This window comes from Propithecus coquereli, unplaced genomic scaffold, assembly GCF_000956105.1.
Source record: "Propithecus coquereli isolate 6110/MARCELLA unplaced genomic scaffold, Pcoq_1.0 Scaffold441, whole genome shotgun sequence".
Classification (NCBI taxonomy): Eukaryota; Metazoa; Chordata; class Mammalia; order Primates; family Indriidae; genus Propithecus; species Propithecus coquereli.
In genome coordinates, this window is record NW_012150186.1 from 620,401 (window position 1) to 635,408 (window position 15,008).

At 41.3% G+C, this 15,008-nt stretch overlaps 1 protein-coding gene across 2 annotated transcripts in view; it reads left to right on the forward strand.

Annotated features, from left to right (window-relative positions):
- Window positions 1–15,008, forward strand: part of GLI3 (GLI family zinc finger 3) — a 270,462-nt gene that overhangs the window by 181,119 nt on the left and 74,335 nt on the right. For both annotated transcript variants that reach the window (XM_012654529.1, XM_012654530.1), the window contains 3 exons: window positions 7,252–7,457; window positions 10,115–10,261; window positions 14,802–15,003. In XM_012654529.1, the coding sequence (XP_012509983.1) occupies window positions 7,252–7,457; window positions 10,115–10,261; window positions 14,802–15,003 (555 nt within the window). The remainder of the gene's footprint in view (window positions 1–7,251; window positions 7,458–10,114; window positions 10,262–14,801; window positions 15,004–15,008) is intronic.

The window sequence follows — 15,008 nt, forward strand, 5'->3', positions numbered from 1 at the left end:
ATATAAATCCAAAATGGTAAATTTGTAAAAGGCATGAGTCAAGTAGGAATTTGTGGAAAGTATTCTTCTGCTACAAAGATGATGAAAATGGCATTGGAAATGGAACCATTTTTATGAGTTGGGGCCCTGGCAGTTTACCAGAGGGGGTATTTACAGAAGTACAGGTAAGGTTAAGGTGGCGAAGAAGGAATAGTAAAGCCCCCAGGACTAGCAGATAATGGAAGGGAAAAGTGATTCAGTGAGGGCTGGAGCAGCAGAAGAGGAGTTGATGGTCAGGAGCAGTCGGGGAGCTGTGCCATGCTGCGGAACCACAGCTAGCAGAGAGGGAGCACGGGGAAATACATACCCGGACTGGTTTTCCCCAACGACTCCCGCCATGCTTCCATTAGTGGAAACCAGAGGTAAAGTAATCCAGCGATTCGGACCTTAAAGACCAGCCTCCCTGGCTGTGGGGGGAAGGAGGGGCAAGTTAGAAGTACATTTCAAGGTCACATGGTATTTCTAGGGCAGAGGTTATCTGGAAGCTTACCTTGAATAGAGGAAAAAATGAAGTGTAGAATTGTGCAAGCTTCTGACAGTGTATGAGCCACGGACATTTTAGTTATTTGTTTTCTTTGCTGTATGGAAAGCAAATTTTTTATTATAAATGTTGGTTTATTAAAACTGTGCTTATTGAATAATTAATTAATTGGTTGAAAATTCATTATAAGGGATAACTACCCTTTGTTCTCTGTTAGGCCACTGCTTGGATATGAAGAAGGGTATCTACCCTGTTATGTAAAGAACAAAATTAAACAAAAGGACTTGTTCTGTAAAAAACCAACACATTTCAGTCTTCAGTACTTGGAGCACTCACGCAGAGGTATACATGAGGTGTGTACGCAAAGGGATATGTGTATATTTCCAGCATCCCAAGCAAGTGAAAGCAAATTGTAATAATCTGGCGTATAAACCTTGTTTAATGCTCTCATAATGGGTAATGCAAGTGATTAAATACTGTGATTTTAATCTTGGCATTTTAGTAACCCAATAAGATAGATGAAAAGGCAGTAATGAATTAGATTATATAATGATATTTCATTCTAACTAAGAAGTCTAGTTATTCTCTACAATAATGTGTTTTTTGGTTTTTAAGTTTATCATGGTATACTGTTAAAAATGCTCTAATAAGAATCCTCTACTCTTTTCGTTGTAATCTATTTTCATGACCTTATAAAAAAATTAATCTGAAATCAACTTATCTCCACAAACAAACACAAACAAGTATATATTGTTTTATTGTCTTTTGGGAGAACGTCAAAATAACCCCTGTCTTCTTTCTTATCTGAAATTGTGCTTCATGTACAATTTCTATTGGGCAATATGGAAACAAAATGGCAAGGACTTATTCGGTCTTTGTGGCCTTGGAAAGACAGATGCGTAGAAACAACAGGAGACATTATCCCTATATTGGGTTATATCGGGAGAGAGCGCCGGAGCCTTGCATATACTAGCCTAGACTCAGGGATGATGGAGCAATGGCTCATCTTCCCAACCATGCCCTGCAGCCCAGGCAGCCCTCCGTAGTCTGGGAACCTCTGGTTTCCAGACAGCAGTTTGTGTGATTTACTTTGGGGTCACAGGCAGTTTTCTATACCCTTTCGCTAGAACATAAAGAGCACGGAATGTCTTGGACCAGTTCTAAGTTTCAGTTTGTTGTTTTGGTTCTTCTCTGTATGGCTGGTGCCCACCTTCAGCGACTGGGCCACATACAGTCCCAGAACAGAGAGAGGGTGGGGAGCCACAAAAACAGAGAAAGTGGTGGGAAGCCAAGAGTCATCTACAATTTATCCCTGTGCGTATCACCAAAAGCATAACTCCAGAGACACCTATGATTTTTTCCTGGTGCAACTTCTAATCCTCAGATGAAGATTTTTAACGAGCTTGACAGATACTTACCAGGTCAAGTATATGATAAGTTTGTAAAATAATATATGTCGCTTATGTGGGAAATTTTGTGGCTGTCTTCTCACGCCTCCGCTCTGCTCGTCCTTCGGTAGGATTCACCCCTCTTGTGCCCACAATCCTGAATGGCTGCCCACACCGCTGGGAGCACACATCTGCCTGTTAAATTTAAGGAACTTAACCTTCTCTCTCAGATTCACTTTACAGTTAAAAACCTAATAACTGGCAGATGATCTAGCTGCCAAGAATGTGGAAGTGGCTCTGTTAGGTAATGTTAAAAGCAGCTTTATTTAAAGACTATAATTTGTGTGTATTTACATACATGTCAGGTGGCTGCTTGGGCCATTGTAGTTCGAGGTTGGATGTTCAGTGTCGTTGGCTTAGAAACTCATTTTTGTCAGGCTTCAGCACTAGAGAAATGTCGTGCTAACCCAACTCACGAGAGCCTGATGTGGAAACAGAATCAATAAGTTACCAACCTTCAGTGAGAAACTGACAGCAAGGAAAGTGGGACGGCAGCCTCCGCCCTGCTAGGAAGCCACATCACCCTTTGGACTTTTGTGAAAATTTTTTTTTGGTGAGTTTAGAATCAGAAGAATTTTGTTTTCTGGTTCTGCAAGAACATCAACAACCACAACCGTTTGCTGAGTGCCCAGCACCGAAGGTACCGTGTTCCTACCTTCACACATGTGAGTTCCGGCCCTCAAAGCAGCCCTGAGAGAGCTGTTATTGTTCCAGCTTTAGTGTAAGGAGACTGATGCTTTCATGACAGAGTAAGGGATGGAGCCTGGATTCAAATCCTGTTCCTGCAGAGCCCTTGCGTTTAATTACTGAATTCATGTTCTTAACCATCTCATGTGCCTTTGTGATTTTCCTGGGGGTGGGGGAGCGGTCCCAGAAAATCCAAGGAGGTGCTTCCGAGGTGCCGTCAGGGAGGGGAACAGAGCAGACTACTGTATGCAGATTTGCTCTGGAAAGAGGATTCCTCCACACTAAAACCTGCACACACACGTTTATTCACAATTTCCAAGACTTTTAAGCAACCAAGTTTTCCTTCAACGGGTGAATGGATAAATAAACTGTGGTTCATCCTGACAGTGCAATAGTACCCAGGGCTATAAAGAAATGAGCTTTTAAAAGACATGGAGGAGACTTAAATGCATGTTACTAAGTGAAAGAAGCCAATCTGAAAAGTCTACATTCTGTATTATTCCAACCATATGACATTCTGGAAAAGGCAAACTATGGAGACAGTAAAGAGATCAGTGGTTTCCATGGGCTTAGGGTGAGGGAAGGAGGGAAGAACTGGTGAAGCATGGAGGATTGGCAGGGCAGTGAGACTATTCTGTGCGACACTGTAATGCTGGGTACGTTTGTGCAAACCCACAGAATGTGTGACACCACGAGTGAGCCCTGATGTGAACTATGGACATGGCGGATAACGATGTATCAGTGCAGGTTCGTCGGTTGTAACAAATGTCTGCTGGGGCATGTTGATAACAGCAGGAGGCTATACATGTGTAGGGACAGAGGGTATATGGGGATTCTCTGTCCTGTAGCTCAATTTTGCTGTGAATCTAAAATTGCTCTTTAAAAAAGTCTATTTTAAAAAAGGTCCCAGTATTTTAATATTTGAAATCACATAGTATGCTGTGTTTGCCACCCTTGATATGCATGTATATGAGGGCTGTCCAGAAAGTATCCAGCCATTGTTGATATAACAAGATACAGTTCCATGGTTGGATACTTTCTGGACACCCCTCATGTATGTTTATATGTATATGTGTGTATATATGCACATGTGTGTAAATATGTTTATGTATATGTGTATGTATTGGGGTGGAATATATTAGCATAGTACGTGATGTATTTATCGCATGTGATTTTACATATATATATATGTATATGTGTATGTGTGTTTATTGAGCATTCATTATATACTAGGTGTGGTACATGAGCCTTATGTTAACTTCCCAAGACTACTACAAGGTAGATACCTTCCCGTTGGCCTGTTAGGAACAAGGAGAGGGTGGGTATGGCAGCTGAGGTCACTGAGGTCGCAGAATGCCAAAAGTAGAGTTGGGCTCCTGCCCATGTTGGGTCAAAGGGTCTGACTCACCTTTATCCAGAATTCCTGATGGCCCCTCACTGAGTAACCTTTCCTAAACAATTCCCTCTGCATTTCCTGGGAGTGGGTGGCCTTTAGTTGACTAAATGGTTTGTTTCTTTAGGTCACTGAACTAACTTACAGCTTTCTTATTTGCATTGTGGTCTGAAGTCCTGTCCGGTCACCCTATTTGGAAATAGGTGCTACCATCCCCCCGGGCAGCATCTCTCGGGAAGAGACACATTTGAACATGATGTTAACAATAGTCGGGCGAAGTTCCCCAACTCTGACTCTGAATCTTGGAGGAAGCCTCCTTTCCGACGTCGCTTCCTACCATAAAGCCTAGTGCTCCTTCCAGGGAAGGTGTGACTGGGTCTCGGTTGCGGGAAGCTCCTTTAGTAGTTACCATGAGTCTTTGGTGGGAAAGGGACAAAGCAAAGTGAAGCTGTGACCTGGACACCAGACTTCCACCGACTTCTGTGAAGAGGGAAGAGCTTCCTTGGCTTGCTTTGGGATTGGCGACCACCCAAGCCCGACTTCTGTAATTTTTATGTTTCTCCAGATGCTGATTGATTTTCCTGGGTATGATTCTCCAAAATAGAATCTGGATCTCTGGAAATACACTTACTACCCTTCTCAATTCTGGATGTTTAGCAAAATAATAGGTTTCAATCTTTATCTAAATTTAAAAAAAAAAACAGTAAATGTCATTGCCTTCACTGATTTTTAGTTCATATTGCTTAGACCAAGTTTTTCATGGATTACAAAAGTTGTCCAGGAGGTGTCATCTCATGGGTTTCTTGAAATGCCTACTGTTCTCCATTTCTGCTGCGACAGTCTCTCAGCATAAATCTATAAATAAGTTAGTGTTTTGTAAGAAATATTTGAATTGGATCAGAGGGATTGTGCTTTCTGGTAGAAAAGAAATTAGGGAATTGAAGCCTCCCCCATATCCTCTGAGATAGCAAACGTATCTTAATGGAGTCTAGGATTTAATCAAGGACAAACGCGTTTCAGTGGAGCTTAGGGGATGATTTAACCAATGAAACATTCTTAACTTGCTCTGTTGTAAAGAGTTAAAATAGGATAGACCTGTGAGTTATGTCGATTTCTGTTTAAACCCATAAGTAATTTTACTAATTTCTGAGCGGTAGGAAATAAGGCCTTAAGTTCTTTTGAAAAGAAATAGCTCTTTTCTGGTGATGACTTCTTGCTCTTCCCACATATAAAGTTAGAAAACTCCAGATTTTTATTTTACTTCACCAGAAGTAACATTGGAGTAACAAATTAAAAACCTCATTTTTTTTTTTTTAGTTCAAAATGAAAAAAGAGTAAGAAGGAGAAAGTGAGAAAACGCTCCCCCACCACCATATTTCAACCTCTTTTATTTTCTACTGAGAGAAAATTCATTATCTGATCTTTGGTTCCATTTATTTCAGTGCCTGCGCTGTGCACTTAATGCAGCTGGTTTCTACCAAGATTGTATTCTGACGGGGTGATGGGGGCCAGGGCCGTGCGGGAGCCTTCGCTTTGCCAGGAGGAAATGTGTTCTTCCTTTCACTTCCCTGCTAAAGCCAACAGCGCAAGAGGAATTCGCTGCCCTCGGTCGATCTGTCTCTATCAGGGCCTCTCCTTCTGATGGCTGTCCCTCCGTGAATGAGGAAAGGGAGAGCAGAGTGTTTCACCTGTCACAGCCAGCTCGCCAGGTTATCCATGCCCACCATTTCTACCAGAGGAGGAGCAAGGTGGCACTGGAGGTACCCAGACTGGCTGTTCTAGACGTGGCCGTCCCTGGGACTTCAGTGGGGCCGTGACAGGGGCAGGGCAGACAGATCAGGATGTGGTGGTAGCAAGGTGTGTTTTAGAATTTATTTTCATTGGCCAAAAGCTTACATTCTGCCGTAACTCATTATAACCGAGGCAGGAGCGCGATCAAAAACCCCATACTTTCCCAACTTTCTTACCCCTGGAGTACTCAGTTACTGACTGCTCCCCGAACGTGGCTAATCCGGATGCCACGTGAAAAAGGACGTAAGCAGAAAGCTGATGCTAAGTGCTGCCTCACAGAGAAGAGAAGTTACCTTCAAAACAGCGAAACACGGATCTATAAAACTGGGTTTGTGAGACGAATGGAAGTGAAACATGTACACAGATATTTAGAGTGACTGATTTCACATTTCTTCTTTTAAAAAATTTTAAAAATTCAAGGTGGCTCATGTCTATAATCCTAGCACTCTGGGAAGCCGAGGTGGGAGTATTGCTTAAGCTCAGGAGTTCAAGACCAGCCTGAACAAGAGCGAAACCCCCTCTCTACTAAAAATAGAAAAATTAGCGGGGCGTGGTGGCACATGCCTGTAGTCCCAACTACTTGGGAGGCTGAGGCAGGAGGATCGCTTGAGCCCAGGAGTTTGAGGTTGCGGTGAGCTACAATGACACCACTGCACTCTACTTGGGGCAATAGAGCAAGACTCTGTCTCAGAAAAAGAAAAAAATTTTTTTTTAATTTATTTTTTTAGAGATAGTGTCTCACTATGTTGCCCAAGTTGGCCTTGAACTCTAGGGCTCAAACAATCCTCCAGCCTCAGCCTCCACAGTAGCTGGAACTACAGGTATGCACCACCACACCCAGTTGATTTCACATTTCTAACAGACTTTTGCAAATAGTCTTTCTCATTTAAGGGCAGCTCCCCCACATACATGCTCAGACTTCCAGACCAGACAAATTTAGGGGTTGCTTTTTCTTTTCCCTCCCCTGCCCTCCTCCCTTCCTCTCTTCCTTCCTCGCCATGATGGAAAGAGGTAAGTTTTAAATGGTGACAATACTGTTTGGGTCAAATGGAAAATACAATCACAGCAACTACTTTAAGCTGAGTCGCCTGTTATTTAGAATTTTGGGGAAATTCTAAATAAGCTTTTCATGGGGAAAGCCAAAGGGTGACCTTTATTTTTCTATATTTGGAGTGCTATAAAATTTCTCAAAGGTCAATTTTCTTTGCCCAAGTAATTGCGTAATAACATTCTACCTGCATTATATATCCCGATATTAAGGTAATATAATGGAAATGTATTTGCCTCATATTTTTTCCCCAAGACACCTTGGAGTTCACTTAAAATCTTGCTTATTTCCTTTCCTAGACAGCTTCTGCCTATGGAGATTTGTCTCATGCATACCTCTCGTGTCTGGTTTTCTTTGTACCCAGGTCTTCTGCCTTATCTAGTAGCCCGACATACTCGGACCTGCCCTTCATTAGGATCTCCCCGCACCGGAACCCCGCCGCAGCTTCCGAGTCTCCCTTCAGCCCCCCGAACCCCTACATTAACCCTTACATGGACTATATCCGGTCTCTGCACAGCAGCCCGTCCCTCTCCATGATCTCGGCCGCCCGGGGGCTGAGCCCTACAGACGGTAAGACCCAGACAGATTCTGTTTCCAGCAACCAAGCCGCATCCTCCCCGCATCTCACCTGGGACGTTGTATAACGTAAATCTAAAGTTTAGTGAGTGTTTCCCACGTGCCAGACACTGTGCTAAGTGCTTTACGTTCATGATTTCATCTCAACATTGCAACCCCTCTGTGTGGATGATGTTACTGTCTCTATTTTCAGATAAGGATAGCAGAGTGCAGAGGGGTCAAGTGTCTTGCAACCCAGTCATCCTGTGGCTTTTTTTAGTAAATGGCAGAGGTGGAACTCAAAGCCAGATCTTACTGACTCCCAAATCCTTGCTCTTAACTCCTGTTTTGCTGCTTCACATATGATTAGACTGGCCCATAGCCATTCACACACATGCATGAGTAACCTGAGCATTTTGCTCATCTTCTGATGAACACTCTTCTGTGTGTGTGAGAGGCACATCCATGCAGATGTGTCTGTTAGTGCAGGGCCTTCACAAACTTTAATGTGCATACGAATCACCTGGGGGAGACTGATAAAATTCGGTTCTGCATCAGATAGAGCCAAGTGGGCCCTGAGATTCTGTGCTTCTAAAAACCTGCCAGGTGATGTCAGTTCTCTTGGTCCATGGATCACACTCTGCGTGTGCAAGGTCTTAGAAAACATGATGGTCCAGACCTGTTGCATGTGCCATGCCAAGTGAAAACTGGAAGAAAGATGTAATGGGAAAACCAACGAGCTTAGACTTTATTTCTAGAATACTTGATGCTCATTTTAGACTCTCAAGGATCAAATTCCTGTTTGTTCTCTTAGCCTCCCAATTACTTACTTTTCGTATGACTCTTCTTAATTAGAGCTATGTATTCACCATTTTTTTGATTGAGGAGAAGAATTTTACATCTCGTGCACACATATACAAATTCACCTGCCCACATTTGCCGGAATCTGAATTAAGGTCCAGGATTACATAAGCCTGATTAATTGTAGGTAGCGGGTTGTGAGTTCTTTGCAACAGTCACAGTCACTGCTGCTTGTTTCAGAAAAAGAACACCGTGCACTTCATTTCATTCAGGAGTGCTTGATGTGACTTCTGTGCACAGTCCACATTCTCCGTGTAGACTGCTTCCTGAGGCTGGTTGTGCATGGTGGGAAGGTGCATGAAGTTTCTTAGGAAACATCCAGTCAATTGAATTTCCAGGCATAGCTTTCCTCCAGCAATAGCTGCTGGCTCAGTTTTATTCTTCTGATCCAGTGCAGTGAATACACTTGTATCTAAAGAATAAGTTTTGCTCTTTGGGCAAGATTCACATTTTAAGAATAAAATAAAATTATAAGAATCAAATAAGAGTTATTTCTACTTCAGATTTGATCTTGTAATGGGAAAACTGAAGCGTCTTCTCCCTGGAGTGCTTGGGAGTTGGTAGAAATGACTAAAAAGGAGAACAGAGAAAGAAAGGGAAGCTGGCTTAACAGTGGACTTGGAATTATGCCTGCTTTTGGAAATCTTTTTGGGCCAGTGGAGAGTGGTACCTTCAGTTAAGCTATTGAAAAGCATGTTTATCATCTGCTTCCATAGCATTCGATCATGAGTATGAGTGAAACATTCTTTGATGGGTTGATCTGACTTCTTTCCCTGTTTCTCAAGAATCCAGTTAATACAGGCAAATATAGTAATATCACTAGTATTTCTCCCTTGTGGTCTAAAGTTTTTTTTTTTTTTCCTTAAGTCTCTCTCTTTACCATGTATCATGGATAAGAAGTATATGAACACAAATATAAAACATCCACAGACCTATTGCTAGAATGCTGGTGTTTCCTAATTGTAAAACTAACTTTTTTTGATTGAATACCATGTGCTAAGTGTTTTACCTGCATCATTTCATGTTTTGCTCCCAACAACCTCATGGAGCTGCTGTAAATCCAGATCTCTGTGAATCTGGAGGCCACCCTCAGAACTGCTACAATATCTTGCTGCTTCTGCACATAAATTGGCAGGTGGAAACTGATTATTATCCTACTCTTAGAAAGCTGACTCTTGCCAGTAAATTGCTCCAGATTGATAGGTATAGTTTCTTTTTGATTTTATAATGAAAAAAATGAAAAGAGAGCTTTTAAATTATGAAATGCAAAATTGCAGCTTATCATTTAGTTGTGTGTTATTAAAGCTGTGCTGCCTTTTTTCTACTTTTTAAACCCTGACTCCTCATGTTAGTGAGAGTTAACTCAGACACTCTTCTCAGAAGGCTTAGGAAAGTATTTTAAGTGTGTCTGGAAAGATACCATAGTCGTGCAGGTTGTCTACTATTGCAAGAAATGTGAACATACAATGATTTAATAGAAGAAATGTCTTATTTTGGAAGGCAAACATGGTTATGTACATATATACATTTTAATCATCCTGAATTCTTGATGATTTATTTAGGCCAATATCAACAACTGTAATATATTTCACTTTTTCTATTCCTTTCCTTCAGTTTTATTTCTAAATAAAAGATATGTAAAAGACATCAGTGAAAGCACAATTTGAGTTAAAGGAGCTTTATTCCAATGAGAAGCAGTAAAAGGAACTGCTGATGTGGGATGCATGAGAAGTAGACTTTGGGATGCCTTGAGAGAAGCTTCTTGTTGACTTCTTCTCACTAGTAACTACCCTTCTTATCTCCTCTTCTAGCCTCGCACGCCGGGGTCAGCCCCGCGGAATACTATCATCACATGGCTTTGTTAACCGGCCAGCGCAGCCCCTACGCAGACATCATTCCCTCGGCTGCCACCGCTGGTGCAGGGGCCATCCACATGGAATATCTTCATGCCATGGACAGTAAGTGACAGGGCTGTTTTCTGGAGTCCTGGGGAGTGGCAAATGCTAATTTACAAAACAGACAGGAAAATACAAAGATTAGGTGATTGTTTAACTTTTCAATCCTGAGGAGGAAGTAGAACCACCACTATTTGGGACTTTGCTTCCCTTGGTTTTCTAGAAGCATCCACAGATTTGGACATCTTGGGCCTCCCTGTTTAGATTAAGGATACCAGTGAACTTACAAATGCAGGCGACCGTAATTTGACAGCAGTGTATAAATACGACAGGTCACAAAGCTGTCTGGTGCTGATTGTCTTGATAACAAAATAAGGAAACAGATTTGATATGTGGCTGCGCTTTGTGCACTCACTCCTTGGTTTCATGGAATTCATGCTTTAAAATTAGTTTTAAAAAACTCATGTTGGTTTTACATTTTTATATTAAATGATTTATTTTGCCCCATATGTTTTCTTTACATTAAAAATCATATTTCACTGCAACCTTTTGTAGCTGCTGAATATGTGAAAGGATCAGAATAGTTACATCTAGTAAAATAAAAACTGTTTCCAAATCAGAAGGGCCTGCTTTTAGTAGCTAGCAGTGAAAGAAAGTGGGGTCATTTCATGTGTGTTATATCCCTTATTTTGGGGTTCCAAGGCGTATGATGATTCCTTCGGGTTACTTATGTAGGTGCATACGCAGACGAGCCAGTGGCTGTCACTTGTCACAGCATTCCGGAGCTATCCTCTCTTCATAGCCTTTAAGTACCCATCCCTGTGCAAGAGTCCAGGAAGTAAACCTGAAGCATCATCCAAGTCATACATCAATGAATGCCATTACCTTTGGATATGACAAAAATATGACTTTGAGTAGGGCATTTGCTTGGAATTTTGTTTGCTTTTCCTAGTAGCAGCGATTAACTTATACTTTTCCACTTACAGTCTATTTGACTTCTTCTGTGACACAGGGTTGCATTTGTGTCAACTCCCTGGTAATTCAGTCCTGAGCTTTGGAATAGAGAGAAGGTGATTTGTTCACAGGGGTGAAAATCTGCAGCCTTAGTCTCCTTACCACCAAGAACTACTTTAGTGTATTCCATAGGAACACAGTTTGCACTGGTTTCCATTGGGGAGCTCATTACCACACAGAAAGTAAAAGAAACTACGTCTTCTTGCAGTGGTTTTGTTGTTCTGCTTTGTAGAGCAGAGAGCTTACATTTCAGATTCATCATAGCCACATTTCAATTAGCGATTGTTGAAAAAAAAGTTCAGTGTTATTATGCAAATTAGTTATTTAAAATCTGCAAATAAAGAATTAAAATAAGAGAGAATCCTTGGAAGGTCAGCCCACATTACTTTCCCTATTTGATGAGAATGTGTTTAGTCAGGCAGTGGCAGTTTTTATCTAAATAAAGGATGAAGCTACCTTTTTACTTTGTAAAAACTAATTAAAGGAATTTTAATTTGCCTGAGTATATGGTAAATTGATTGTCATTAAGTAGGAATTTAGATGTCCTATCATTCATCACATAAAAAGAAACCCCCTTTTTCTTTGTCAGAGTTTCTTATTAGAATAGAGAAACAAAACAATTAAGAGAAAGCCAGATTGGAGATATCTGTGTTGGAACAATAAGCATGCTCTGGCTTATATTTAAGAAGGAAGTGATAGGATCTCTTTCAGCTGTTTTGAAAGTGCTCACTTGTGTTTTAGCAGCTCCCTTCAACAGAGGATTCCAAATCACCATCCCCAAATGCTGAAGTTCTTTTCTTTTGCTTGGTTATTAGGAAATTGGGAAGACCATATTGAAGGGTTGGGAAGTTCTTAAAGCACTATATTCTTTTCCTCTAAAGTAACTAAAATAGCATTTAGTCATTTTATTGAGATAGCACATCAGAAGATGAGTCCCCATCTCCAATGGAGAAGTGAAACATTAATCTTAAATTCCTACATCGGATACACATCTGCAGTGGCAGATCCAAAACTGGGACTTAACTGGTCAGTCAGATCATTGTTACAGATATTCCGGACTCCTTGGTTAGCAGAAACCTCTATACGAGGGTTCAGGTGAGCACCTGACCTTCAAATGTTCCAACAGTGGGCACATCTGACTATCAGCAAGATGTGAGATAGAGTAATTTTATATAGCCCATTAGAGTAAACTAGTCTGTTTATGGCTCTACTTCTACCTCTCGGGATTAGAGTGACCTTAGAAGATGCAAGAGCAAGTAAGCTCTATAAGGACCATCCTAGAGATGAGGGCCCCTGAGAACGAACCTCACTATTTATATTGGTGGAAACTGACTTAAATAAGATCCAATCTTTAAGGAAAAAACAGAGAAAACTTCCAGTCAGGCCATGCGCAACCCGAAGGGTTCCGTGGAGAGGATGAGAGGTCCTGCAAGGCCCCTTGCTCTGTCTTTGGATAATGGGAGGGCATATAAGGCCTCTGGTGTTTGAGAGCACCAAACGGCCTCCTTGTCTTTTGCATCACTACTAGTTAGTGATGTGAAAAATTAGAGATGTTCCAGGAATTTAAAAAATTAGAGATAATACCCAGTCTACTGGCATGTAGCATGTGCTGTCTCTTCTAACTCTGCCGGTGATTCCCGAGTCCCACAGAGAAGGATTATGTCCAAGGATTATATGTAAGTCAATAATAAATCTGGGTTGTCCCTGGAATTATTTGGAAGTGGCACGTGCTTCTTCACTGAAAAACTTCTATGATGAAGTTAGCCACTAATGGTGAGTAAATGTGAAACAGTTGTGTTTAGGGCAGATGCCATAATAAAAGTAAGATGCTGATTTAAATACCTAAAAATAAGTACATAGGTGGGATTGCTATTTTGTGTTAATGTGCCCTAAGTCACACTGGTAATGAAACTATTCTGAATGAAGGAACTCATTTTAAATATGCCTGAAAGAAAACTTTGAATAGGTACCACATTCATCACTCAAATTGTTTTTCCAGTTTTCTACATGGATGGTACTAACTTATTAAGTTCCAGTTTGTGGTTTATTTTTTAAATTATTTCTATAATATTGTCAATAAAGTCTTTCATATTCATCTATTCCATTTCATTAAATTATCTCAAAGCCTGTTGGATTCTTACCTTGTGTCAAGGCCCATCTCTGTTGAAGAAAATATTCCCAGTGAATTTTCTGGAGCCTGGACTTCTTCCTAATAAAGGCTTACCTACGACTTTGGTTTTCTTGCTACCGCAAAATTGCCACGTCCTTGTAAACTGGTATACCCATGCTATGAAATAGTAGAAACCTTCCATTTTTACATAAAATTAATCATGTTTGCCTCTTACCTAGCAGGATTATGTTCTCACTCTTTCATTAAACTTCAATGTGATGACTCTTTAATGTAAATGTGACCATCAAAAAGACAGAGTGGACCGGTGGGCCACGTTTGTCTCTGTGCCCTGCGATTCAGATCTCTAATATCTACCAAATTTGAATGCAAATGGGCATTTAATTTTTAACTCTTCAGGTTAAACACCATTGTATTAAGTTGGCATGCATTTAAGTTTGCATTACTAACCTATGGATTAGGACTCCATCAGTGGAATCGAAGGCTGAAAATTCTAATAAATGCATTATCCGTTATTGGTTCTGACTCGAGCAGCAAGGTCCAGAGAAGAATTAAAATGCCCTATAGGCTCATCAGATCTCATTATCATGCTTACAGCGCCCCTCCCCCGAAATATCTGTAAACAAACAACATCCCAAGGTTTTAAATATTTCTTGAAATTTATGCTCTTAGATTATGGGAAATTTAGGGCAGGGGTCCTCAACCTCATGCTCCTGGGGCCCCATAATTCTTTACTGTGGGGGCGGGGGTTGCCCTGCTCATTGTAGGATGTTCTGCAGCGTCCCAGCCTCTACCCACTAGATTCCAGTAGAGCCCCCTCGGTTGTGACAATCATTGTCTCCAGATGTTGTCAAGTGTCCCCATGGGGAAAAATTGCCCCCAGTTGAGAACCTCTGATTTGGGATAATGTATTTATAAGTTGTTTTTGTAAGGCGTTAAGTATACCATGGAGCAGATAACTCCAGAAATCACTGGTAGATGAGGGTATAACGAAGCTGAATTTTTTTATCTTAGCGTATTTTAATTCATTTTTTTTCTTTGGCTCATTGCTTTAAAACGGTATATGTTGGGGTGGGGAGGGTGGTGTGTGGTAACTGTGGGAACCAGTGTCTTTGTCGCTTGTGGTGAATTAATGATGGGAATATCTAAGGAGCCGTCAGATTCATAAATCACCAGAAATGAGAAGGATAACACATAAAAGTCTCTCCCTTTTGTTTAGCAATTTATCATTTTGCCTCCACATTAATAAACAGAGCTCCCCCGAGGTAAGCCCCTAGAAGATAAATATTTCTCCCTAATTTCCTCAATTGTAGCTAGTAGATCACAAGGGGAGGAGAGAGGCTTGTCACCACAAGTTGCTGGCTTTTTCTCCTTCACTTCTTCCACACCAGCAAGTAGAAATAAATAACAGGTAAAGAGCGCAACTGCCGATGATCAGGTTCTGTTTTGTTTATATAACAGGCACCAGATTCCCCAGCCCCAGGCTGTCAGCCAGGCCAAGCCGAAAACGTACACTATCCATATCACCGCTGTCAGATCATAGCTTTGACCTTCAGACCATGATAAGGACGTCTCCCAACTCCTTGGTCACGATTCTCAATAATTCCCGTAGCAGCTCTTCAGCAAGTGGCTCCTATGGTCACTTATCTGCAAGTGCAATCAGGTATG